The 24,466-nt window shown below is 60.4% G+C and overlaps 1 protein-coding gene across 2 annotated transcripts; it reads right to left on the reverse strand.

The window, feature by feature from the left end:
* Positions 1–608: 608 nt before the first annotated feature.
* Positions 609–24,462, reverse strand: SLC29A4 (solute carrier family 29 member 4). 2 transcript variants are annotated; one of them, XM_061402269.1, is made up of 11 exons: positions 24,374–24,462; positions 12,221–12,402; positions 9,232–9,357; positions 8,851–8,964; positions 8,259–8,387; positions 6,281–6,355; positions 4,963–5,210; positions 4,226–4,361; positions 3,923–4,110; positions 3,045–3,285; positions 609–2,039 (listed from the first exon to the last, which is right to left on the reverse strand). In XM_061402269.1, exons 2-11 carry the CDS (start codon positions 12,390–12,392, stop codon positions 1,897–1,899), a joined length of 1,572 nt encoding a protein of 523 aa, XP_061258253.1. In that variant the 5' UTR covers positions 12,393–12,402; positions 24,374–24,462; the 3' UTR covers positions 609–1,896. The 2 variants fall into 2 exon arrangements, with proteins under 2 accessions (XP_061258253.1, XP_061258254.1); XM_061402270.1 differs by lacking the exon at positions 24,374–24,462 and adding an exon at positions 15,878–16,229.
* Positions 24,463–24,466: the final 4 nt, after the last annotated feature.

Below are 24,466 nucleotides of genomic sequence, written 5' to 3' on the forward strand. Positions count from 1 at the left end.
CCCTGCTCTGCAACAAGAAACCTGCGCACTGCAACTAGAGTAGGCCCTGCAATTTTGTAGAAGGTCCACGCGCAGCAACGGAGCTGAACTGCAACAAACGACCCCGCGCTGCCAAAAAACCTAACGAAAACCTATGGAGCGGAATGCTCCCAGCTGCATCCACTCTGGAAGAGATAACGAGGGTGCTGACGGTCTGCGGGGCCCTGAGCCGGCGCGAGATGGAGGAGCCGCACTCTTGCGGGGGTTCGGGGGATGCTGCGCCAGGGTCTTGGCGCTGACCCCGCCCCGCCCTGCCCCGCTTCCCCCCCAACCCCGGCACTGGGAAGCTCAGGCCGGACCCAACGGGCACCCGCCCAGCGCCCCAGCGCCCCAGGCGTGCATGGGACACGGATGGCTTTGCTGTTTGAGGGCGGTGCGTGGAGGGTACGGTGTGCCGATGGCGAAGGCAGCCAGCTCAGCGTCTGCAGAGCCTGGGATGGGCTCCTCCATCTAGGACGGTCCTCGGGCTTTAGAGAAACTGAGTCACGGGCTGGTGCGCGCTCCCCCTCCCCCATCCCTCCACCTCTTCCCCTCTCCTCCCCGGAGCCCCGAGGAGCGGCCCCTGTGGCATCGCCCCGCGTGGGCTCGGCCGGGTCCCCGCCTCCCCAACCCTCCTCCCATGCGCCCACATCAGAGAGTACACCGACCCGGTTTTCGGGGAGACTGAGACACGGAACAGCGGAGGAATCTGCTCCAATCACAGTCTGTCAGCGACAGAGCCGAGACCTGACCCCGGAACGCCCCCCAGCCCGCTTCCTCGCTCTGACCCTGGACGACAGGGCCGAGCTGCCGTCCCTTCTTCTCCCCCGTTTCCAGTGGGCCGCCCTTGAAAGCCCACGCGCATCCTGTCCGCGCCCCTCCTCACAGCTCCGTCCTGGGCCCGCCACGTGCGTGGGGGGAAGACTGGTCCCAGTCACCGCCAGCCTTGCCCCACCAGGACCCCTCCTCCCACCCCGGCGGGCAGAGACGGCGGTGGCACAGATGTGATTTCCAGGCGTTGGTGGGGCAGAGGCTCTGCCTTCATCTTTAATGGCCAGTGCGGTACAGTCAGTGGACCGACGGGTGGACGGGACCCGGAGGGGGTGGGAGGGCGCCTGTCTTACCCCTGGAGAAGCCCGCCGCTGGCAGGATGCCCCGGGAATCCCCCCAGCTCGGGGTGCTGAGCCAGCCTGGAGCTCTGGAGGGACCCCCCCGCTTCTATTTGCCAGGCACCCCTGGGCACGTCTGTTCCACCCCCTCCCTGGACAGGTCTCAAGGCTAGGTCGTGGGGTGTGACTCCAGCCAGGCTGTGGGCCCTGGTCGTGGCTCTCAAACTGTCTCCTCCTGTATCACAGGCGGCTGGAGGAAACAGGAAGGTCGACCGGGCTCCCTGGGCAGACAGACCCCCAGGCCTGTGGCGTCAGGGGGGTACCAGGGTGCATGGGTGGTGCTGGCGCGGGGTGGGCGCACCCAGGCTGCAGCCCCCTCGTAGCGGGGGTGTGGGGGGAGGCCTGTGGGAGTGGGGTCCCCAGTGGAGGGGGAGGTGCCGCGGACGGTGGGGTCAGGGCCGTGGGGCCCTCAGAGAGGACCCAGGAGGGGACACGGGCTGGCGGTCTGCTCTCCCGGGCGGGGACGGCTGTGAGTGACCCAACAGAGCGGGGCCGGGCGGACACGGGCGGGGGGCGAGGGCAGGCGTGAGACGGAGCGCGGAGCACAGCCGCATCCGGGGCGGCGCGTCCAGGCCTCCGAAAGCGGGGCGGAGCCCTGGGGCCGGAGCGCCAGGAGGTGGTGGTTTCTGCACAGGGAGGCGGCTGGGCGCCCCCAGGCACTGCAGGCAGGGGTGGGGAGGGGGCCCCGGCGGCCCTCCCTGGGCGGGGCTCAGAGGCCGGCAGGGAAGGAGGCGTTGGCGGCGGAGGGGCGCAGGCAGCTCCGGTGGGCGTCCCGCGTGAGGCTGTAGGTGCAGTAGGCCACGGCCGAGCCCAGCGTCAGCCCCGTCATGTAGGACACGGTCATGGTGTTCCCTGCGGTCAGGACCGGGACTCAGCGGGCGGGGGTCGGGGCCCCTGGGGGGCGGCGCGCCACGCCTGCACTGGAGCCGAAGCCCCGCTCCTCGGGGGGTGAGGCGGTGACCACGGCCAGCTCCTGCTGCCCAAGGGCTGCCCAACCTTGACAGAACGTGCTGGGCGGCCCAGCCTGGCCTGCGCCGCCTCCTCTCCAGCCTCCCACCTTGTCAAGGACGACCTGGGGTGCCCACCAGGCTTCCCGCAGGTACCCTGACCAGAACCCACCTCCAGTGCCCCTTCCCCACTCAGCCCCTCTGTCTCACTTGACAACCGTCCAGCCTTCCTGCCCTCGGCAACAGGCCCAAACTTGGGCGTCCTTCTTGACCACACCCCTGCCCCCGCCCCCTTCTCATGCTACATCTCCCAGTCAGCTGGCCCTGCAGGCCCTACAGTCAAAACAGATTCTGGAACCAGGGCTTCCTTCCAGGCTCCTCCCACCTCTTCACCACCTCCCTGGCCCACGCTGCTTCTGCCCCGGGGCCTTTGCACATACTAGTCCCACCGCTTCCTTTGCACCATCACGTGGCTGGCCCCTCACGCCTTCCTCCAGGGCTCTGTTCACGCGGCCTCCCCAGTGATGCCTTGCCAGACTGCCCTGCTTCCACAGTGAGGCCCGACCCCGACTGCTCCATCCCATCGCTGTTTTGTATTCCTCCAGCACAGCACATCTTTGTGTGCCGCGTCAGCTCTGGATGGTCAACCCCATCAGCACAGGGACCGCTTATACTGTCGCTGTGTCCCTGGAGCCTAGGACAGTGCCTGCCTCGAGGCAGAGGCTCACCGAGCTGTCGTGGGATGAATGAGGAAGGGCTTGATGAACGTCCCAACCTACACGCTCTGAGCTGACTTGTCCCTGGGCCCCAAACGCAGCTGCTTGTGGTGTGGTCTTGACTTTTATGGGCCTGGATTTCCCTGCCTGGTGGTGGACAGTCTCACAGGCAAGTGGGCTGAGGGGGGCCTTACCTGCCAGCTCCCGCTGCTTGGGGCCCACTTTGCCCGCCGCCAGGATCATAGGCACGCTGCCAAAGTAGCCATTGCTGATGCCCATGAGGAGGGAGAGGACGCAGGGCCAGGCCGGGTGGCGGAGGGCGGGTGTGCCGCTGGGGTAGACGCAGAGGATGAAGAGGGGGATGAAGACCACGCGGAGGCAGGAGCAGGCCAGCAGGTGGGTGCCCCGCCAGTCCATGGGCAGCGCCGCCAGGATCTGCAGGGAGATGGACCTGTGGGCCCCAGCCTCTGCCCTCACCTCTCCAGACCCACTCCTGTCCCTGGACGCTCCCGGCTCAGGCCGTGTCCCTGTCCTTTCCTGTTTTTGCCCCCGAAAACTGACCAAACCCCTCACTGTGGCGACACACAGGCCTTGCGGTGTGCTTGGCACCCAGCTAAACACAACACGTGTCCTGCATCAGTCCTCACAGCGCCCTCACCGGGCAGGCTCACGACCCCATTTGAGAAACAAGGACACGGCGGCCCAAAGAGTCAGGCCCACCTGTGTCAACTCGTAGGAAGTGGCGGCAGCTGGACCCGCTAACTAAGCTTGGCTTGGAGTTTCTCAGACCTCCCTGCTGTGTGACCGCAGGCATATGGCTTTCCCTCTCTGAGCCTTGTGTGCCTCTAGAAAAACCCAATGACAGGCTAGCCAGTTCTGGGTGCTCTTGCCCCCTTGCTTGCATCCACACCTGTGCTACCAGAGACCCCTCAACCAGTGAGCCTGGGGCCAGTGCCAGGTGCCCCTCCTCTTGCCCCTGGTCTGGTCCATGGCTCGGCTCCAACCCTCCCCACCCGGAGCCACATGCATCTTCAACTGGGGGCGCCCTCCCCTCCGCTGGGGCGGGGCCCACCTTGCCCACGAAGTCAGAGAGGTTGAACACGGCCATCAGGAGGATGGGCAGCCACTCGCCCAGGATGCAGTGGCGGATCTCGGACTCGAGACCCGGGAACAGGCACAGCGTGATGAAGTAGGTCACAGCGATGGACAGCATGTCCGCCCAGATGACGCGGGCCACCACGTAGCGGTGCAGGAGCAGGGCTGTGGGCGGCCAGCGGGGTCAGAGGGCGGCGAGCCCAGGAGCCCCTGCCAGCAGCCCGTCGCAGCAGCCGCCCCGCCCCGCGCGCAGACCCGACGCCGGGCCAGGCCCGCCCACCTCGGAAGGAGGGCCAGCTGCGCCTGATCCTTGGCCGAGGCACGTCGAAGCGCGTGTAGGCGCCCCCGCCCGTCACCTCGTGGGCCGGGCTGTCCTTCGGGGACCCGCCGTTGGCCAGTGCTGGGCCCTGGTGCTCCTGGAGGGAGGACGGAGTGGGGGCCGGGACTTGCGTGCGGGTCCCCGCAGCCGAGCCTCTGGGCCTGTGCTCCCCTCCACCCCCAACGGCCTTCCGGCCGCACGGGTCAGGTCTCAGCCCAGAGCCATCAGGGGAACCTCCCTGACCATCACGGGGGCCTCCCGTGGGCCGGTCTCTGGCTCACTCGTGTCCCCAGCCCAGGGCCCAGCGAGGGCGACTCGCTGGAACAACTCCTTTGAGAACATTCTGGCTCCCCTTGCCCTGCCCTTCTCCTAGGCGGCTCCCCGGCTCCCCTGTGCCTAGCCCCCACACCTGCCATCCCTGGGCCCTCTGCGGGCTAGGCGGCCCTGCCGCCACCAGAGCGCGCCCCAGCCCCCAGGACGGCTCGGCACGGACCTCAGGCCGCAGGTGTGGTCCATCACAGCCGGCGTGGGGGAGTGTTAAGGCCTCAGGGGTGGGCTGTCGTATCCAGAGGGGGCTCAGGCCCCAGACATGTGTGCCACCGGGGGATGGAACCGTGGTCCGCGTCAGGAAGGAGGGCCCGGCTGGGACAGGGTGGCGGCCGTGCCCAGGGCCCCCAGACCCCGACCTCGCGACTTACGAAGTGCACGTCCTCGGCGGCCACGTCGTGGTGCACGCGGTAGCCGGCCCTGCGGCTCGGGCGGCAGTGGCGGGGCCTTGCTGTGTGGTAGAGCACGAAGCGGCTGCCCCGCACCAGCAGGTGCAGCAGGAAGCAGAGCAGCTCCAGGCCCGCGGAGACCAGGAAGAAGATGAGCGTGCCGGCCCGCTCGTCCGGCAGCAGCAGCTTGGTGAGGATGCGGCTCAGCGAGACCATCACTCCTGCGGTGCCTGAGGAGGAGGGGCCGTGACGCCCGCCCCGCCCCCAACGCTCGGCCCCGCCCTCCCGCTCGGCCCCGCCCTCCCGCTCGGCCCCGTCCCACAAGCTATCTATCCCGCAGCCCTAAGACTTGCCCACAGGACGCATCCACGCAGACCGCCCCTCCCCGGCCCGCCGCCTGCTCACACCCTCTCCCGCTCCACTGGAAGCGTAGATGGAATGCCTGTTGTGTGCCTAGCACCGTACCGCCCTGAGGACACAGTGGGGATGATGTACACAGGCCCTTTCCTTATGAGGCTGAAGGGGAGAGACCCCAAGGTCGCAAAGAAGAACACCAGGATTTGGGGGTACAGGCAGGGGAAGAGGGCATGAACTCTGCGTGTTTCTATTTGAGGAGCTGAAAGGAAGTTGTGGGCTTGGAACCAGGTGGGTGGGGAGTCACAGCAGGCCAGGTACCTTCCTGGGGGCCCCTGCTGCTTGGGGCTGGATGGAGGGTGGAGCTAACGTTGTGTGGAAGGGGGGCACCGCATGAGGGGGTCAGCTGCCTGGACCGGGGGCTGGAGAGGCGGGATCAGCTGGAGGGCAGGCAGGCCCACACAACTTGCAGAAGGATGGGGTGTTGAGTAACTTTCAGGTTTGAGCGTGGGGGTGCAGCTCACTGAGGCGGTGGGAAATGACACGGTGGGCTTGGGGTAGTGAGTCTGAGATGCCAAGTGGCAGTGGCTTATGGGTCTGGGGCTGCGAGGAGAGCCTGGTGCTGAGGGACGGCACTTGACATGTGTGGATGGGCTGACCGTGCACACACGCGCGCACGCATGCACACACAGACACAAAACGCATGCCTCACACAGGCGCTCCGAGACACTCTAGACCCACCTGTGCCTCACATCCCAGAGGACCGCACACCAAAGAGGCCATGCCCTTCACAGCCACATTCCTCGTCTGGGAGTCCTGCCCCTGCTTCCAGCCAGGCATCCCCGCCGCATGTGCCCAGGGCTCCTGAGCCCCACCTCAGTCCCAGGGAGAGGGTCTCAGAGCCCAGAAAGCCCAGCACCCACTCCTGGGGTTTGCAGATACTCACTCTCCCCCGTCATCACCCCCTGCGTGTACCTCTTGGGCAGCATCCCTGTGTACCCGTAGAAGCTGGATTGCTGCACTTGAGAGAGAGAGAGAGTAGTAACTGTGAGACACCACTTATCACCTGTTCAGAAGTTCAAGAACACTCATGTTGGCAAGAGAGTGGGGAAAGGACATGAACACCACTGGGGGCAGAGGGAGGTGGTCCAACCACCGCGAGGGGTGTGGTGGAAACAGCATTGCCTGCCTTCCGTGTCCCCACCCTGGACTGGCCAGGCTTCCCCACCTCCTCTGGTCACTGACAGCCAAGCAGAAATGACATACATCACTCCTGGACCAGGCAGGAAAAGCCCACGTGGTCTTCCAGTCTTTTTTTCCCCAGGGGCAGCTACAGCCAAGGCCACGTGTTACAAATGGAGAGCCACCGTCAGCACCAGTGAGTGTGCAAAGTACCCCAGGCACCGGCTGGACGTGTAGCAAGAGTCAGGAGTAAGACTGGTTCTGCGAAGCCGCTGAGATTTCTGGGCTCATTTATTACCAAGCATAACCTCTCTCATCCTGACCAATAAGACACAAGTGCAGGGACTTCCCTGGTGGTCCAGTGGCTAAGACTCCATGCTCCCAATTCAGGGGGCCTGGGTTCAGTTCCTGGTCAGGGAACTATTAATAGAACCCACCCACCACACTAAGACCCGGTGCAAGCAAAAATATATATATATGAAGACAGAACTGCAGCCGTGTCTGGGGAAAATAAAGCCACACTGGCTCACACCCTACAGTCTAATGACTCCATGTCTAGAAGGAAACCCTGGAGCAGGATAGGCAAACTGGGATCTCGTGGTTGTCACCAGGATTTTTTAAAAAACAGAGCAGACCTGTGTACGAAGCCTGGATTGAGAATATTATCTCACAAACCTTGATTTTATTTATAAACACACACACACGTTTGCTGAGTCATAATGTGAAATGCATTTCTTCACAGAAGTCATTATCAACAAAACTACTGGCCTGGACCTTTGTAAAAGTTGCTGCCATAAAAGACAGAGGAAAACTGAGGACCACTTGGATTAAAGACATGACCAGTAATGCAGCATGTGGCCCTGGGTCAGAAAGACAAAAATTATACAGGACATTATAGGAATAGCCTGTGAAATCTTTACATGGGTTATAGATTCGATGACACTGCTGTATCAGTGTTCAATGTCCTGATTTGGGCAATTGTAGACACGGTTCTAGGGGAAACGTCTCAGGTTTAACTGTTACCACAGTGAAAAGCCCTGAACTGTTAGTATTATGGCAAAAAGTGTGACGATGTCTGGAGTAACTCCTGAACAGTTTAAAGAGAAAACGTTCATTATTTTACATTTATATATATGTACGCGGAAATTTATATATACAGCTACTTTAGAAGTGGGGAGAGACAGAGAAAGCCAGAGAAGGAAAGAAAGCATTTGCAGCAAAATAGTAACAACTGGTGAATCGAGGCAATAGTGAAGGGCGGGAAGCCTGGCCTGCTGCCCTCCACGGGATCACAAAGAGCTGGACGTGACTTAGCGACTGAACAACAATAAGAAGTTAAAAGGTATATGCGAACCCATTATATTATTCTTGCAACTTTTCACAAGTGTGAAATAGTTTCAAAATAAAAAGCTTTAAAAAAAAACAAAACTGGAAAGCTACTGCCCAATAGAAACACTGACACAGAAAAAATGCCTGAGAGTTTGTGAGGCACAGTTTATACCTGAGAAAACCAGGGAGGTGCCTTAATGTCCACATAAGGCTTGGGCGTGTGGACATGTGCGCAGTGTGTGTGCTCCAACACTGCGTGCCCAGCGCACACAGCCCTGTGGGTGTGCAGTGTGCGATGTGTGAAAATGGACATGCCCGTGTGCATGTGGACACACACCAGCCCTGAGCCTGGCTCACCCTGTATAACACGCCCCTAGCACACAACTCAACCCACCCTGGCCCCCTGGCCCTACCTGTGCAGCCGAAGGCCACGGTGCCCACAGCGGCCAGGTTGATGGCGTAAGCTTGGTCCCTAGAGAAGAGCTGCAGCCAAACGTCGCAGATGCTGATAAAGAGGAGGGGCCCCAGGGCTAAGAGGTAACCTGTGTGGGGGGAGGCCAGAGAGGGAGCAGTGAGCAGTGGGCTGGGGGAGCCCCCTCACCTCCACACAGGGCCAGGGCTGAGTGCTCTCTCTCTGCCATTCCCCTTAGGACTGGGAGGGCAGGACGTCTTACAGGTCTCAGAGGGGCACCTGGAAGACTTCCTGGAGGAGGCGCCTTTTGAGCTGGACTTTGAAGCTGAATGTTACCATGGAGACAAATGGTAGAGAAAAGCAGGGGAGAACAAGGGCCCCGGGACACATGTGGGGCACACAGCAGCCTCCCCAGGTACGGGCATCATGCCAGCGTGCGCTGCACCCCTCGAGCCTGACCCGGTTTTCATAGTGGAACCTATGACATTCCTAGGAGGAAGTGCACCCATCTTACAGACAAGGAGAGTGAGGCGCAGGGGTGCGTGGTGGCCAGAGGGGAGGGCTGGGGGCCGGGTGGGCAGTGGGCAGCGTACCCGCGGTGATCCTCGTGTGCAGGCTCAGCCTCTCCACCAGCGCGTTGTTCAGGAGCACGGCCGCCAGCGCCACCAGGATGTAGGTGAGGCTCATGTCAAACACAATCGAGGTTCCTGCGGGCGGTGGGGGGCGCTGGGGGGGCAGCCGGGGCTCAGAGGAGCCCCGCCCTCTGCAGCTGCCCCCACAGAGCACTGCTTCCTCCCTCTGCCCCAGAGAGTGTGAGGGGCTGCCCTGGGGTCATGCGGCAGTTCACAGCCGAGCTAGAGTTTGAAGAAAACGGGCCCCCGGAGCAGGGTGCCGCCCGAAGGGTTTCTGGAGGGCAGCTGGCCCAAGCCGAGCGAGCAGGGCAGTGTGGATGGCAGGACGCGGCCGGGGCCCACCTGGGTACTTGTGGTGCAGGTAGTCCACGTCGGTGATGAAGCTGTTATAGGGCAGCAGGAAGCCCACGCCCGCCAGCAGCATCGCGAAGTAGATGGCGTGGTAGCGGTCGTCAGGCGCCGGCTCCTCTGCCGACAAACCCAGACTTCAGGCGAGAGGCGGACAGGCCCACGCGTGGCCGCGGCCACCACACTGGGGTGCGGGCCGCCGCCACGGGCACAGTGAACCACACCACCCCCCATCGTGACCACCACAGCCCTAGCCACTCAGTGTCACCCTAACCGCAGACGTGGCATCCCACCATTCGGTGCCTCTGCCACCTTAGCCGCCATCGTGGGCACCATCAGCATGGCCACTCCTACCATATGCAGCCACTGAAGCCATCATGACTGTGGGCTCTCTCCAGCCCTATGGCCACAGCTGCCCGCACCCCTGCCAGCACGGCCAGTCTCAAAAGTTACAAAGCACTGTGGCCCCTGTCACCATCGGACCAGCATCACGCCCACCATCACGCCCACCATCACTGTACTGTGGTCCCTCCTCACGCAGGCCGCAGTCACCACGGCTGTCATCACCCCGGCTGCCATCCATCCCACAGCCGAGGCTGGCAAAGCCAACTGTGCATTGCTGCTGTTGGCATCACCATCACAGCCACTAGAACCAGGGTCACGGTCACCGGGCCACTGTCCACCCTCGTGGCCACTGCCGCCCGAGTCGTCACCATCGCGGCCACTAGATCTACAACCACACATGCCACGACCACAGCAACCCTCACCACGGCCGCCGTCCGTCACCAAGAGGCCCCCATCTCCACGACCCCGACCGCCACCGTGACCCTGACCGCCTCTGTGACCCTCCCCGCCTCCGTGACCCCCATCGCCACCATGACCCCCACCACCACCGCGACCCCGACTGCCACCGTGACCCTAACCACCTCCACGACCCCGACCACCTCCGTGACCCCGACTGCCTCCGTGACCCTCTCCGCCTCCGTGACCCTCTCCGCCTCCTTGACTCTTATCATCATGGCCACTGAAACGCCTGGCTGGACGGAATGCTGAAATGGCTTTTTGCAGACTCAGTACAGGGCCAGCTGGGTGTCAAGAGCTAGTGGGGCTCAGACAGTGTTCTCTGGGAGGCTGTCTACGCTCTAAGTTCGTGTCCAATATATGGTCCAGGTTCTCCTGGAGTTAGCGTTCTCATTCCCACGAACCACGGTGGAAGTGAGAGCAGGCCGAATCACCACAACCGGCAGAGGTCCCCTAACTAGTGATATTGATGCTTTCCAACTGCAGTGCTGGCAAGAGTTTTGAGAGGCCCTTGGACTGCAAGGAGATCAAACCAGCCAATCCTAAAGGAAATCCGTCCTGAATATTCATTGGAAGGACTGATGCTGAAGCTGAAGCTCCAGTCCTTTGACCATCTGATGCAAAGAACTGACTCACTGGAAAAGACCCTGATGTTGGGAAAGACTGAGGGAAGGAAGAGAAGGCGGTGACAGAGGATGAGATGGTTGGATGGTATCACTAACTTGACGGACATGAGTTTGAGCAAGCTCTGAGAGATGACGAAAGACAGGGAAACCTGGTGTCCTCAAGTCCATGGGGTCTCAAAGAGTCAGCCACAACTGAGTGACTGAACAGCAACGCAAAACGTTTGGTTTCCACCCCCATGTCTCCAGGCTCTGCTGGTGCAGGGGGCTTCCTTCTAAAGGGCAGGACAGTTCCACCCCAAGACACTGTCCTCTGCAGTGACCCTGCAGAGGACAGAGTTGCTGTGCCCACTGGGGGCGGAGGGGCTGATCCTGACCATCACAGGGACACCCGGGTGCTCCCAGATGTGTGGATCTGGAAGACGGGAGATTCCTTACGGCCTCTCTCAGGATGTCCGCTCTATGTGATACAGTCCATGGAAAATGACCCCAACCCAAGTCTAGCAGGACTGCTCGTGCTCCAGAGCCTTCCAGAAAAGAGCCCTGACCAGCTCAGGTGCTGGTGGAGGGCACAAGGAATGTGGGTGGGGGTGGGTGGGAGAAAGTAGCTATAAATACCAGCTACAGTCGTGACTAGCCAGATAGGAGGACTGACTGCTCGAGCATTTCTTCCTTATTTTGATATGAATACGTGTGTATATATGTATTAGGGCTTCCCTGGTGGCACGGACGGTAAAGAATCTGCCTGCAATGTGGGAGACCTGGGTTGGATTCCTGTGTTGGGAAGATCCCTGGAGAAGGGAATGGCTGCCCACTCCAGTATGCTTGCCTGGAGAATCCCATGAACAGAGGAGCCTGGCGGGCTACAGTAGTCAAATGTTCTTATTGTATTCACTTTCTCACCCCTGTATCATCTAACATTAAGGTGTGCTCGTAACAGCTCTGCATCTCAGTGTTTAAGTTTCGGGGAGCAGAGGTATGGACTTTGCAGCCCCTGGGGAAAGGGTGAGTGTGTTTTCGTGACTTGCCCAAGGTCCCTGAGCAGACAAAGAGACGGGAGCTCTCTGGAACCCAAATCTGCCTGACTCCAGACCCACATGCTGCCCGCTCTGCAAGTCTGCCCTATTTCCTCCACCGAGGGAACCCGAGGCTCAGAGGCGGAGGTCTTTGCTCTGGGACACACAGTCAGGGAGTAAACAGGGTCCTGGAATCTCACACCAGTCCTCTTTTCGGGGACTTTGCTGAAGTGAAGCAAGGCTGGCTCTGGCCAATGAGTGTGGCCACACAACAGACGTCGCCTGCAGACAGCAGTCCACACACGGGTCGGTGCGCCTGCCCCTGTGGAAGCCCACATTAAGACGGAGGCTTCCCTGAACACACCTGGACACACGGCGTTGGCGAAGGCACTGGGACCGTGGGCTCCTTTGTTGCCGCAGCAGGTCTAATCCATCCTGGCCAGTGCTGCCCCCCAGGCTCAGTGATCCCCCCCACCGAGGTTCCCCATCCCAGGAAGGCTCGGGAGGACTCCCAAGGCCGACCCTCCGCTGCCCCTCACTCACCAGAGTCTGTGAAAATCGGGATGCCCCTGGTCCTACCGCCCTGGGCCTGGGTGGCCCCGGCCACCGCCTCCTCCAGGTGGCCGCTGTCGAAGCTGAAGCTCATCACCACACCCCCGTGCGGCATGCTTGCCACGCTGGCCTCCCGGGGGCGCTGGCTGCCCACGGAGCCCATGGCGGCCACGCTGCAGAGAAAGCAAAGGAGGCCAGATGGGGAGCCCAGGAGAGGACCCCAGCCCCACTGCCCTGCTGCCAGCCCGCGCCCCCCAGGGCCATCCGTCCTCTCTATTCATCCCATCCCCTTTTTTTTCCCTCTTTTTCCTTTCTTTGCCATGCCACATGGCTTATGTGATCTTAGCTCCCCGCCCAGGGATTGAACCTGAGCCCTCAGCACTGAAACAGCAGAGTCGCTGGATGCAAACCCAAGCGGACACGTGATGCCATGTGACTTGTGTCTTAAGATGCTCCCTGGCTGCAGCAGGGAGCAAGACTGGAGGCCTGCATGAGGGCGGCAGCGGCGGGCACGGTTGAGAGGAAACAGATGCGGTGGTGCAGGAGGGGTGGTTTGAGCATGTGTGTGCCAGTGCTGCACTCAAGTGTCCCATGAACCACTGCCCTCTGGAAGGAGGTTCCAACATCCACTCATTTGATGGCCGATGAAAAGGAACGTTACTGGGTGAACAGCTCCTCTGCCCCGCCACCCCGGTCTAACAGGCAGTGAGCGGCAGGACCTAAATCTGGACCCAGGCCTGTGGGTCCCCGCGCCCCCACGGCCCATGTACTGGGGCCAGCCTCGTGGGGTGGCGGGAAGTCCTTTCTCTCCGGCTCTTGCCTCAATTCAAATCTATATCTTTGGAGGAAAGGAGCTAACTGATCCTCAATGGACGTTGTTGTTCAGTCACTCAGTTGAGTCCGACTCTTTGTGACCCCATAGACCGCAGCATGCCAGGCTCCCCTATCCTTCACCATCTCCCAGAGTTTGTTCAAACTCGTGTCCATCGCATCGGTGATGCCAGCCAACCATTTCATCCTCTGTCGCCCCCTTTTCCTCCCGCCTTCAATCTTTCCCAGCATCAGGGTCTTTTCCAATCAGTCAGTTCTTCCCATCAGGTGGCCAAAGTATTGGAGTTTCAGCTTCAGCATCAGTCCTTCCAAAGAATATTCAAGACTGATTTCCTTTAGGATGGACTGGTTTGAACTCCTTGCTGTCCAAGGGACTCTCAAGAGTCTTCTCCAGTACCATTGGAGAAGTTGGGTGTCTAGCTTTTTTCCCTAAAATACTGACCAGTTTGTTTTTGGAACAACCTTTAATCGTTTATCTGATTGCCAAGAGGATACACACTCACTGTAGGGAACCGGAGACAGAGATGGGACGTGGCAGCATCGGGCACTGAGTGTGGCGCCCCTACTTCCTGATCCCCTCCCCCTGGAGCATGGGTCAGGGCACCCACAGAAGCAGCAGGGAGAGGGACCGCTCCCCAAGGGACCTTATGTGCCCTCGGCTGCTCCGATTCTCTCTGAGCTTGGCCCACAGCCATGCCCACTCCCGCCTCTGCCTGGTTCATCTCCTTTCCTCCAGCAGCCCCGCCTGTCTACCTGCTCCCCAGCCTCCCCTGGGCTCCCCCCGCTTCTTTGCTCCCCATAGAGAGTTTTAGTTGGGGTCTGAGAGTCTGGAGCCTTCTTTGCTTCCAGGTGGGTCTTGGGGAAATTCTGTCCTTGCAGGCTGGGGGCTGACCGGCAGATGGGCACCCAGAAGCAATGTGTGTGGGGGGGCCAGGGAGCCAGGCGTGACCCCCCTCCAGGCTCAGCCCTGGACCTCCTGCCACATCCGGAGCTGGGGGGCCGAACGGGACTCAGGACGGAGCTCAGTCTGCGGGTGAAGGGCTGTGGCCCTGGGCAGGGTCCTGCACTGGAGGCTTAGACACCCTGGGTCCCCCAGCCACCCGGCCTCCCAGGTGGGCCCAGGACAGGGTCTGCAACGACGAGCACCCCTCCCTCCAGCCTTGGAGGATGTCTGCTTCCGACCCCCTGGCCTGTGTTTCCGAGACAGACTCGGCGCCGGGGACACGCCCGGCCTCTGCGCTGAGGTTTCCGCCTAGCCGAGAGGCCACGCCACCCGGGAGGCGGACGTGCTCCGCATGGAGCCAGGAGGCCACCCCGCTGCTCCCAGACACTCTGCGGGCGAGACGGGCAGCCGCCACTCACATTGCCTGGGCCACTGTGCCCTTGTGCTCCTCCAGGCCCCCTCCTGGGAGGTGCTCAGTGGCCCCAGCACCCCCGATATGACCTCCCATGTTGGCAGGGCAAGGGGGGTTGGCTGGAAGGGGATGCCCCTCCCTCTCCTGGGCTGCAGGCCTCCAAGCCGTCCCCCCAGACCCCCCCACGCCCAGCTCCATCCCACACAGGCAGGCCTGAGCCTAGCTCTTCCCCCGGCCCCTCCTCCTTGGGTCCTGCTTTAATTAAACTTTATGGACAGGCACAGGGGCACAGGGGTCTTCTCCACACCCCAGCAGTCCTGAAGGCCCCCACTTCGCAGAAAGAGAGGCTGAGGCACAGAGAGCCGGGTCCAGGGGCCACACAGCACGTTCTGGAGCCCCGCCAGGCCGGCCGCCTTTGGCTCCCCCCGTTTCAGAGGCAACTGAGTTCTAACTGTGCCCCCAGGGCACTGTGAAGGCTCTGGGTGTCTGAGCCTCTCAGGGGCTGCACTCCAGCCGGAGGGCACAGGGAGCCTGGGATCTGCTTGGAAAGCCAGCCGGCTAGTCTTCCTGGGGCCTCAGGCTCATGCGAGCCCCTGGCCCTGGCTGGCTGGCCTTGGATGGCCCTGCCCCCGGACCCCCTATCTGAGGCAGCCTGTAAGTTCTCTACCGCTCTTTCCGCAGCCAAGCCTTCCGGACTGGCCCAAAGTCCTCCCTGGTGGTTCTGCCCATAGGAAAGTGGGTTTCCAGGCCCACGGCCCACCCCCTGCCTGGAGCGGGGTAGGAGGCAGGCTCAAAAGCATTGGCCAACCGGCCACAGGCGCCAGCCGACCCGGGTGCCTGGCCCCGCCCCTGGCCCCTGGCCTTGGTGCTGCAATGCCCCCAGCCCCGGCTCCCTCGGCGAGACCAGCTTCACAGCAACGCAGTCGGTTCGCAGGCCAGCGCTCCTGGGCGAAGGACAGACGGCAGGACCCCTGGGAGGTGACCTCTGGGCGCAGGCCCCACCTCTTTCAGCCGCTCTCCCAAGAGCTGGGAGGGGGCGGGCAGGGGTAGGGGCGCGGTGGGGCGGAGGAACTTCCAAGGAGGAACTTCAGCTGGAAGGATGCTGGGGTGTGCCTGGGGAGGAGGTGGCGCCTGGCCAGGCAGGGCCTGGAGCCGGCGGCCACTCTCCGCTTCCCGGGTCTGGGTCCTGCGCTCGCAGAGGGGCTGGTGGCGGGCTGGCCCGGTCCGGAGGCTGGACAGGGTGCGCGTGGGAGCCCGCTCACCCCGGGATGGAGTGGGAGGATGAGGGTCTCGGGCTGCCCGGGGTCACGCGCCCGCGCCCCTGGACTCGGCGGCCGGAGCCGGCGCGGAGTGGGGGGGAAGCACGGAGCCGGGCCGCGCGCGCCTCAGACAAAGGCTCCGACAGGTCCCCGCGTCCCGGCCGGCCCGCGCCCCGCCCGCCGCCCCCGCGATGGCCGCTTACCTCAGTCCGGTCCGGTCTGGGGGTGGTGGGGGTCCTCGGGGCGCCCGGCCCCGCCCGCGCCCGACGCCCCCGCGCCGGGACCCCTGGGCGCGCGTGCCCCGGCCCGCTGCGTCCCGCTCCCCGCACCCCGCCTCGGGCCCGGCGCGGCCGGCGTCCTCCGCGGGTCCCAGTCCGCCGGCCCCCGGGTCGGCGAGCGCGTCCGGGGGGCGCAGCGGCCGCGGCGAGCACAGCGGGGGACCCCGCGCTCCGCCCCGGCCCGCCCCCCGCGCGGAGCCCCGCCCCTTCCCCTCCTCCCTCCCGCCCCCCAGCCCCCCCCCTCCCCGCCCTCCGAGCCCGCGGGGAAGGGGAGGGGCGGAGACTGAGGTCTGGGCCCACCCCCCCCCGCGACCTCTGGGTGACCTGTGGCTGATCTAGCTACCACTGCCCATGCCCACCTCCCTGCCTGGGTGCCCAGGCCTACTCCCCTCCCCATCCCTGCCTTGCCCCTTCACCTCCTCCAACTACTGTCCCCTCTCCTGGGAGGCCTGTGGTGCTTGAAGAGTGGGTGGGACAGGTCAGCCGGTGACCAGATTCAAGTTTTGAAGGATGAGTAGAAGTCGGCGAGCAGGAGATCCTGTGCATTCCAAACAGATCTAGGGGCTTCTGCAGCCTTGGTCCCCATTCCTGCCCTGGGGTCCTCCTGCTCGCTGCTTGAGATCAGACGCTGTGGAGGCGGCTTCCCTTCTCGGAGCCTCAGTTTCCTCCCGGGTGGATGGAATTACAACCCCCCCAGGGCTGTTGGCCCCTGTGCGCACCTCTCTGGGAGCCTCGCTTTGTTCATTTGTGACCTGGGAGGAGCCCACCACACTGGGAAGGGAGGGAAAGTTCTTTGTCAGGAGAGGCGTCCAACCTCAAGGGGAGGAGAGGTGGGAGGTGGAGGAGCAAGCCCGTGGGAAGCCCCCCACTCAGGGCTGAGCCCCCCCAGGAGGGATCCACACAGGTGCCTGGCAGAGACCATGCCAAGCCCCTACCTGGATGTCATCCCCTCACTTCCCACCAGACTAGCCCCTCCTCCTGTCTGGTGACCCACCTCTGGCGAGCAGAGAGTGGGCTGGGAGACAGGGCCAGTTGTTCAAAATCATTAATCTTAGAGTTAATGAGTCTGGTGTCTCCCAGGGCTCTAAAGCATTGAAAGGGCCAATGCGGGAGGCCATGGTGGAGCTGCCCTGGTGCAAGGAAAAATTATTCGGTGCCTGTGAGACATTGTTCCAGGTGCAGGGAACCCATCAGGGTCCCTGCCCCCATGGGGTTTCGCAGGCAGTAAGCAAGTGCAATAATTTCTGGAAGCTTCAGATGCCTGGAAGACAGAGACAGTGGTGGGAGAGACAATGGCATGTGCCTACGGGGGTGGGTGGGCGTCCTAGTGGTCAGGGAAGGCCACTCTGAGAAGGTGACACTGGACGGGAGAGACTTGCCCCTGGTGGGGAGATGTGTGGGAAGGGTGCTCTGGGCAGAGGGAACAGCCAGTGCACAGTCCCGAGGCCAGAAAACCTCATTCTATTCAAGAACAGAAAGAAGGTCAGTGTACCTCCAGGGGGGAGGAAGGGGGGCACAGGGCAGAAACCAGCCTGAGGGGGCTCCTGTTGGAGCCCCTGGCGTGTCTTCTTTCTTTATTTTGGCCACACCTAGCAGCATGTGGGGTCTTAGTTCCCTGATCAGGTATCAAACCCACATCCCCTGCAGTGGAAGCAAGGAGTCCTAAGTGCTGGACTGCCAGGAAAGTCCCTGGAGTGTTTTAGTCGGAGGAGAGTTTTAAGCCTGGATTCCTAGGGTGCGAAGCGAAGTTGCTCAGTCGTGTCTTTGCGACCCCATAGCCTACCAGGCTTCTCAGTCCATGGAATGTTCCAGGCAAGAGTACTGGAGTGGGTTGCCATTTCTCCTGGGGTAGGGGGATGTGAATTGGAACAATCCTCCCAGAAAGTAAATTGGCTTAAAAAAGATGCCTTTGATTCGGAAAATCTAGCCTAAGGAAATAATTCTAAAAATACAGAAAAGGCTTTCTAAACAAAAACATTCGCCATAATAGCCAGACATTGCAAATAGTCTGGTTATCCAAGAAGAGAAGATAAGGAATATTCATCATGGTGGGAGACAGATGACATGATTGTTATATTTGGAAAAAAAAAAAAAAACCAAGAAAACTAGTGGAATAATCTGTCACCACTAGGATGTACCGTTTAATGTGGAAACTGGCCATGTGAAAGCAAGCGGCATATCAACAGGAAGTGGGAAGAAATACAAAAGATACTTGGCACTTTGTGGCCCAGATTAGAAAAACTGGATAAAAGATTTTCTGGGAAAATAAAAATGAGCAGACAAGCTGCCATCAAATAAGAAATCAGATCTAAATAGAACATTTACTGGAGAAGAAATAGAGAATTTTGTTAAAGAACTATGTCTTCGCTGCTCCCAAACTCAGGTGTGGGCAGTTTCACAAAATTACTGATTCTACCCAACTTTTAAAGAAAGGAGAGCCAAGGCGCAACGTCATCCTTTCAGAGCACAGGAGAAAAGAAAGAGTGTGGTAAACCTGAAGAAGGTTCTCTAAGAAAATAATAGGTGAGCCTCACCTGTGAATATCAGCATAACACCCTAATAAAATAGTACCAAATAGCGATTGCTTCTGAGAAAGGAGATGGTGGGGGCAGGATCAGAGAAAGGACACTGATTTTTTTACTGTCCCCTCTCGTACAATGAATTTTTTAACATTATTTGGACAAGCCTGATACACAGTTTCACACAGTATATGTATTCTGCATAGAGGAAAGACTAGAAGGGAATGCAGTAAAATGTTAGTCGCCATTGAATGTGGGGACCGGAGAGGCATCATTGTCTTTATTTTTCTGACTTTTTTTTTGGTTATGCTGCAGGGCATGCAGGACCCTAGTTCCCTGACCAGGTTCCCTGAGAGTGGAAGCCCGGAGTCCTAACCACTGGCTCTTCAGGGAAGTCCCCTGCCTTTTCTATTTGCTAAGAAAAGTTTCAGTTTGCTAAGACAGGGAAGAGACTTCAGGGTTTAGATGAGGGCCAAGGTCTGGGAGGATGACTGATGTTGCTCGTGTCCAGAGGACCTTAGCAGGAGCTGGCGATATCATGGGGGTGATCAGGGCTGTGTCGTGGGGGCTCTAATGGGCCTGGGAGAGGCGGATGCATTTGAATAGGACTCGGAATTGAGAGGGGCCAGGCCACTCCCACATCTTGCCACATCAGGACCCTTCCTCAGGGTCAGTCCAGCCATGAGCTCTGTAGGGCTCACGTGAAAGCCACACACACCTCCTGTCTACGCCACTGACCTCTGGAGGGTGTTTGTTACGCGGCATGGCTGTGGTTGTGATAACTGATACACTGGCTCATGCTGTGCCCTCTGCCCTGCTCTTGAATGTCTCCTTGTCGTGCACCATACCGTGGGTCTCATGCCCAAGGACCTTGCTTTACCCTCTGAGGGAGATAGGAAGACTTCATTTCCCCCACAGGGACCCTCAACCCTCAGCAGCTGGCGAGAGCTCAGCCTTCCTGCTGTGTGACCTGCGGCCACTCACCGCCCCTCTCTGTGTCTCAGCTGGAAAAGGAGAGCTGGAAGGACTGTTGTGAGGGGTAAAAGATCTAACATGCTTCACCAGGGAGGGGGCACCGACGCTTGCTGAGATCTCAGTGCACATTCAGAGACATCCTTCCCCTCCCCCCGCCAGCTGCCCTGTGCCGGGGACCCCTAGAGCCATCCCCATTCTACTTGTGGGCAAACTGAGACCCAGAGAGGTCCCAGCCATCAGGTCAGAGCCGAGTCTTTGGCTATGCCTCCTGAGGGTTCAGGGCTGAGTGGCAGGCCCAGGAAAGTGTTCTCTGTGGGGGTGCCGGGCTGGGTGAGCCCCAGGACCTGGCCCGCTGTCACTGCTGACGACACCCCAGCCTCACTGACGGCAGCAAAGACCCTGCTCGTCGATGCCTGTGCTCCCATCCCTGTGAGCAGCCTTCCCTTGGAGAAACGCCATCTGCCAGGCTGAAAAATGCAGCCAATTAAGACCCATTGGAACAAGCAGGTGACGGGCTGTGGCAGGGGTTGAGGGAGGGGCCCGCTGTCCCCCCTGTTCTGTCACCCAGCCTCGTGAGGGCGGTGAGGTGGCACAGGGAGAGGCTGGGGTGGGGTCTGCTTCATGCCCCAGAGTGACCTGCAGCTGCCACCGCCGGGGACCAAGGCCCCTGCCCGGCCTGCACTCGACAAGTGCTGGGCGCTGCTCTCGGTGGCCTCGGAAGCTCCCCCCAAAGTCACCTGTCAGTGGAGTGCTACCAGGGCCCCCTCCCTGGTCTCCTGGCCTCCCGCACTGTGCCCTCCGACCCAGCTCGCTAGACGGACAGAGCGAGCTTCCTGAAAGCTAACCTGCTCGTACTGACTCTCCCAGGATCCCTCAGGGTCTGCAGGGGTAACACCCAGAGCCCACCCTGTAACCTTCCCCACACGTCACGAATGGGTGGGAAGGTGGGTAGGCTAGTGGGTTCTGTCCCAGCAGCAGAGATTTGGCTCAGCTGCTCAGCCCAATCTGATATAATTGTTTTAAAAACGCTGTGGGCTTCCTATGTATCAAATTATAATCCGTTCCACTATTAATAGGTAAAAGCCGTACCCACACATCTCTCAGTGCTGGGCTGAGGAACAAGGTCCCCACGATTTTTAGAAGCTCTCTAATCTAACGGACTTCCCTGGTGGCTCAGACGGCAAAGCGTCTGCCTACAATGCGGGAGACCTGGGTTCAATCCCTGGGTCGAGAAGATCTCCTGGAGAAGGAAATGGCACCCCACTCCAGTATTCTTGCCTGGAAAATTTCGTGGACAGAGAAGCCTGGTAGTCTGCAGTCCATGGGGTCGCAAAGAGTCGGACACGACTGAGCAACTTCACTAACTTCACTAATCTAACAGAGAAAGTCTGAGGTGCCTGCTTTTAAGATTCTTAGAAGCCTTTTCATCTAGCTGAGAGCATTTCAAGCCACTACCTTAAATATTTCTTATTAAAAAAAATATGTGTTTACTGGCCGCACCAGGTCTTGGTTGCGACACACGGCGTCTTCGATCTCAGTTGCAGCACGTAGGATCTTTTCATTACAGCATGTGGGACCTAGTTCCCTGACCAGGGATCGAACGGGGGCCCTCTGCCTTGGGAGTACAGAGTCTTAGCCACTGGACCACCAGGGAGGTCCCCTTAAATATTTCTTAACCATATCATCTACCCCTGACAACAGTACTTTGAAATTTTGCTTGACCCAAGACCATGGTTTGTTGGTAATACTCTACATTCGATCTTTCCCTAGGGTGATGGCTTTTCTGGAGGCTCTTGGCTTTGTTCCTGCTGGTGGCCCATCTAACCAGCCCTCCAGGTGGGTGCCCTTGTGCACGAATCTCGGGGGATACACTTTGGGCCCAAAGTGGACGTTTTAGAATAACTCCCACCATTGCAGTGACAACAGCTACCAAGCCTGCCCGCTCACTGTCCATCCCTTCCCAGGGAGTAGGTGCCTCCTAGACCACCATGGCCCCCCAGTGGGACGCCGTGTGGGGGTGATGTGCTCAGCCCAAAGACCAGCGGGTGTATTGGGGTATTTTCCTGTCCCCTCCAGCTTCAGGGTGGGCTTGGTTTGTTTGGAGGGAGGGACGGACTCAAGGTAATCTCAAAAATAAATGTCCACAAAAAGGCAGATACAGATTTTATGCATAATAGAAACCTGGAAACAGCCTGGGGCCTTGCGAGGGAAAATGGTTAAACTGTGGTCCAGTCCCACCACGGAATACTACTCAGGAGTGAAAAAGGAGCACGCTGCTGCTACCCCCATAACCGGATGACCATCAGGTGCAGTTATGCTGAATGGAAAAGACAGACACAGGAAAGATAGGCACAGAATTCCTATTGTGTGGTTCCATGCACATGAAATTCTAGAACAGACAAGATGAATCCAGGGAAATCCGGTTGATGTTTACCCTTCGGTAGGGAGAGGCATCAGGGTGAGCAATGCTCTCTATTTTGATAGAGATTTGGCTAATCCAACATGTCCATCTGTCAAAACTCAGCAAATGTTCACTTTAGATTCGTGCCTTCCACTGTTGGTAAATTTTGTCTGAAAAATCCCCAAATATTGACCTCTAGCTACCGCTCTGCAGGTGTGGGGGCGAAGTGTCCTGGTGTCTGCAGTTGGCTTTGAACTGCATTGAAGGAAGGTGGGTTGCTGGGTGGAGAGTGGGTGGAGAGCTGGACTCTCAGAAACAGAGCGGAGTCCAGGCAGGCTCCTCTTGGGGGGCCGCTGGGGGTCCCCAGCATGATTCTTCCGACTCTTCCTTATGTTGAAAATGTTTGCAATGATACATTGGGATGCTGGGGGTGGAGGGATGCAGAGAAGGGGCCAGTGGTGCGCCCCGCCATGCCCCCTCCCTACCCTGCCCCACCCCTGCCAGGGCTCTTCCAGTCCATCTGCTTCCCGCAGAGCCCAAACCTAATTTATTCCCAACTTATTAACTTAAAGCCCATTAGAATCTTCCCATCGACCGGGACATGCAGCCAAGAGTCAGGCAGAGACTGTCAGGAGGGGCTGGGGAGGGAGAGGCAAAGGCCCCCCCGGACAGAGGCTGGGTGCCCACCCGGGCCCGCCAGCTACCGCGCTGGGCAGGCCCAGGCCTCCACAGACGGTGGAGGGGCGAGGGTCTCCCCGTGGCACCTCCCCTCTCACCTCCTCTAATTTGTGCAGGGGCCTGGGAGCGCCCTTTGAGAGCTGGGGAAGCCAGTGGGGCAGTGGGGAGGCGGGGGTGAGGAAACAGTGGGTCTTTGCACAGTCACGCCATACACAAGCTGGATTCCACGCTCACAGTGACCCCAGGACACGGGTGATGTCGGTCACCTCAGGGCAGGCCCCGGCACCAGGCTTCTGACCTGGGCAGAAAGGTCCCCTGGGCCGGCCGGGACCCCCCTGCCCGAGCCTTGCAGGCATCACACGCCAGGACGCCATCAGCTCATCCCTGCCTGTGCTCTGCCTTTGAGCATCGTGGTGTCAACTTAGAGAAAATGCAACCCAACCCTCTGGGCTAAAAAGGCAACTTGAATGAATAAAACCCCAGGACTGTCTCCTAGGAGGGCAGGGATGGTGTGTGTGGTGCTGAGCAGGACAGGGTTGGCGGGGGGTAGGTTGGCACTGGCAGCCCTAGGAGCCAGTCCTGGACCAAGGTCATTGCTCAGATCCTCACAGTGAGTCTAGGAGGGGAGGGGCCTGGCTCAGAGAGGCCAGTTGCCTTGCTCAAGTCACACAGCAAGGCCAGGCAGATGTTGTCCCTTCTCAGCCACCCCTGTCTGTCCTAGGTGGGGCACACTGCTCCCCAGAACCCCACAGACCCCTGGGGTTGGAGGTCAGAGGGAGGCGTACCGGGGGCCAGGTTTCCGGGACCGGGGCCCCGAGCCATCGTGGCATCTTGGGGTCTGCCCCTCAGGACACCTCAGGCCAGGCAGCGAGTGGGCATAAAGGCTCCCCGGGGCCCTGCTGGAGGCTGGCCAGGGCGGCGGCAGCTGCTGGCCAGGCTCCAGGAGCTTTTAGCTGGAAGAGCTCTTCATTATAGCCACTGAGGATGGTGGGGGATGGGAGCCTCGGCAGACCCGGGGCTGGCTGCTGCACCCCGAGCTCTGATCTCCGCCTCCCGCAGCGCCGAGCCACCCCCCACGACGCTCCCGCCCACCCCCCAGCCCCTCCCTTGAGCTCCCAGCCACACCCAATTTCCTGAGGCTTCCCCGCCCCCAACAACAAGGCGACTCTTTGCCCAAGCTTTTCCCACCTAGTTCCCTCCACCCCCATCCACACACGCCCTTCCCCTTCCCGCCAACTGCCATCCACTCACAAAGGCTCAGCACCACTGTCCCCCGGCACGGAGCCTCCCCCTGGCTTGGGCATGTCAGGGGTGACCCTGAGTACTCACTGGGGGTCACTGGACCCTCATGGCCTCTGAAGGAGGCTTGAGGACTCGCGAATGTACAGATGGGGGTGAGGCCCGGGTGAGGGAAGCCGTTTGCCCAAGGTCGAATGCTTGCCCAAACTGAGAAGCCTCGAGGAGTCAGCCCGTCTCTGAGCCTTGGGGCTGGGCTTGGAGAAGGTCTCGGTCAGTAAAAGGGTCTGGGTGAACCAGCTACCACTGGGGTTGGGGACAGAGTGGCACTGGACCCTGGGGCCACCAAGCTGACCCCAGAGGAAGGCAGGCAGGGTGACCAGACTCCCAGATCCTCGGATTCCTGGAGCACCTGAGTGATGGCTTGCATCCGGGTCCCTTGCCATCAACACGCCCATTTCACAGATCAGATGAGGAAACACGTGCCACAGGCTGGCCCAAGTTTTCCCAGCCAGCCTCTGGGGAGTGGCAGGAAAATAGCCCCGAATGGCTGACGCTCCTGGCCACGCCTGGACCACACCAGGCCCACGCCTGGCCTTACTTGGGACTTACCTGGGACTTTGCTGTGCTCTCTCTGAGGCCTCTCCCCCGTGGAGTCAGAATTTGCTCGTCAGACACGCGGCGCGAAGGAGCCTTTGTACTCTC

This window comes from Bos javanicus, chromosome 25 (genome assembly GCF_032452875.1).
Source record: "Bos javanicus breed banteng chromosome 25, ARS-OSU_banteng_1.0, whole genome shotgun sequence".
NCBI classification, from domain to species: domain Eukaryota; kingdom Metazoa; phylum Chordata; class Mammalia; order Artiodactyla; family Bovidae; genus Bos; species Bos javanicus.

What these genes read in the sequence shown, in the direction of transcription:
- SLC29A4 (XM_061402269.1), bottom strand. Translation starts at nt 12,392, where the DNA reads ATGGGCTCCGTGGGCAGCCAGCGCCCCCGGGAGGCCAGCGTGGCAAGC. An exon ending in CGTGGCCTTCGGCTGCACAG is followed by an intron (nt 6,356 to 8,258) that starts GTAGGGCCAGGG and finishes CTCTCTCTCAAG; the next exon opens with TGCAGCAATCCAGCTTCTAC. An exon ending in CAAGCAGCGGGAGCTGGCAG is followed by an intron (nt 2,040 to 3,044) that starts GTAAGGCCCCCC and finishes TCCTGACCGCAG; the next exon opens with GGAACACCATGACCGTGTCC.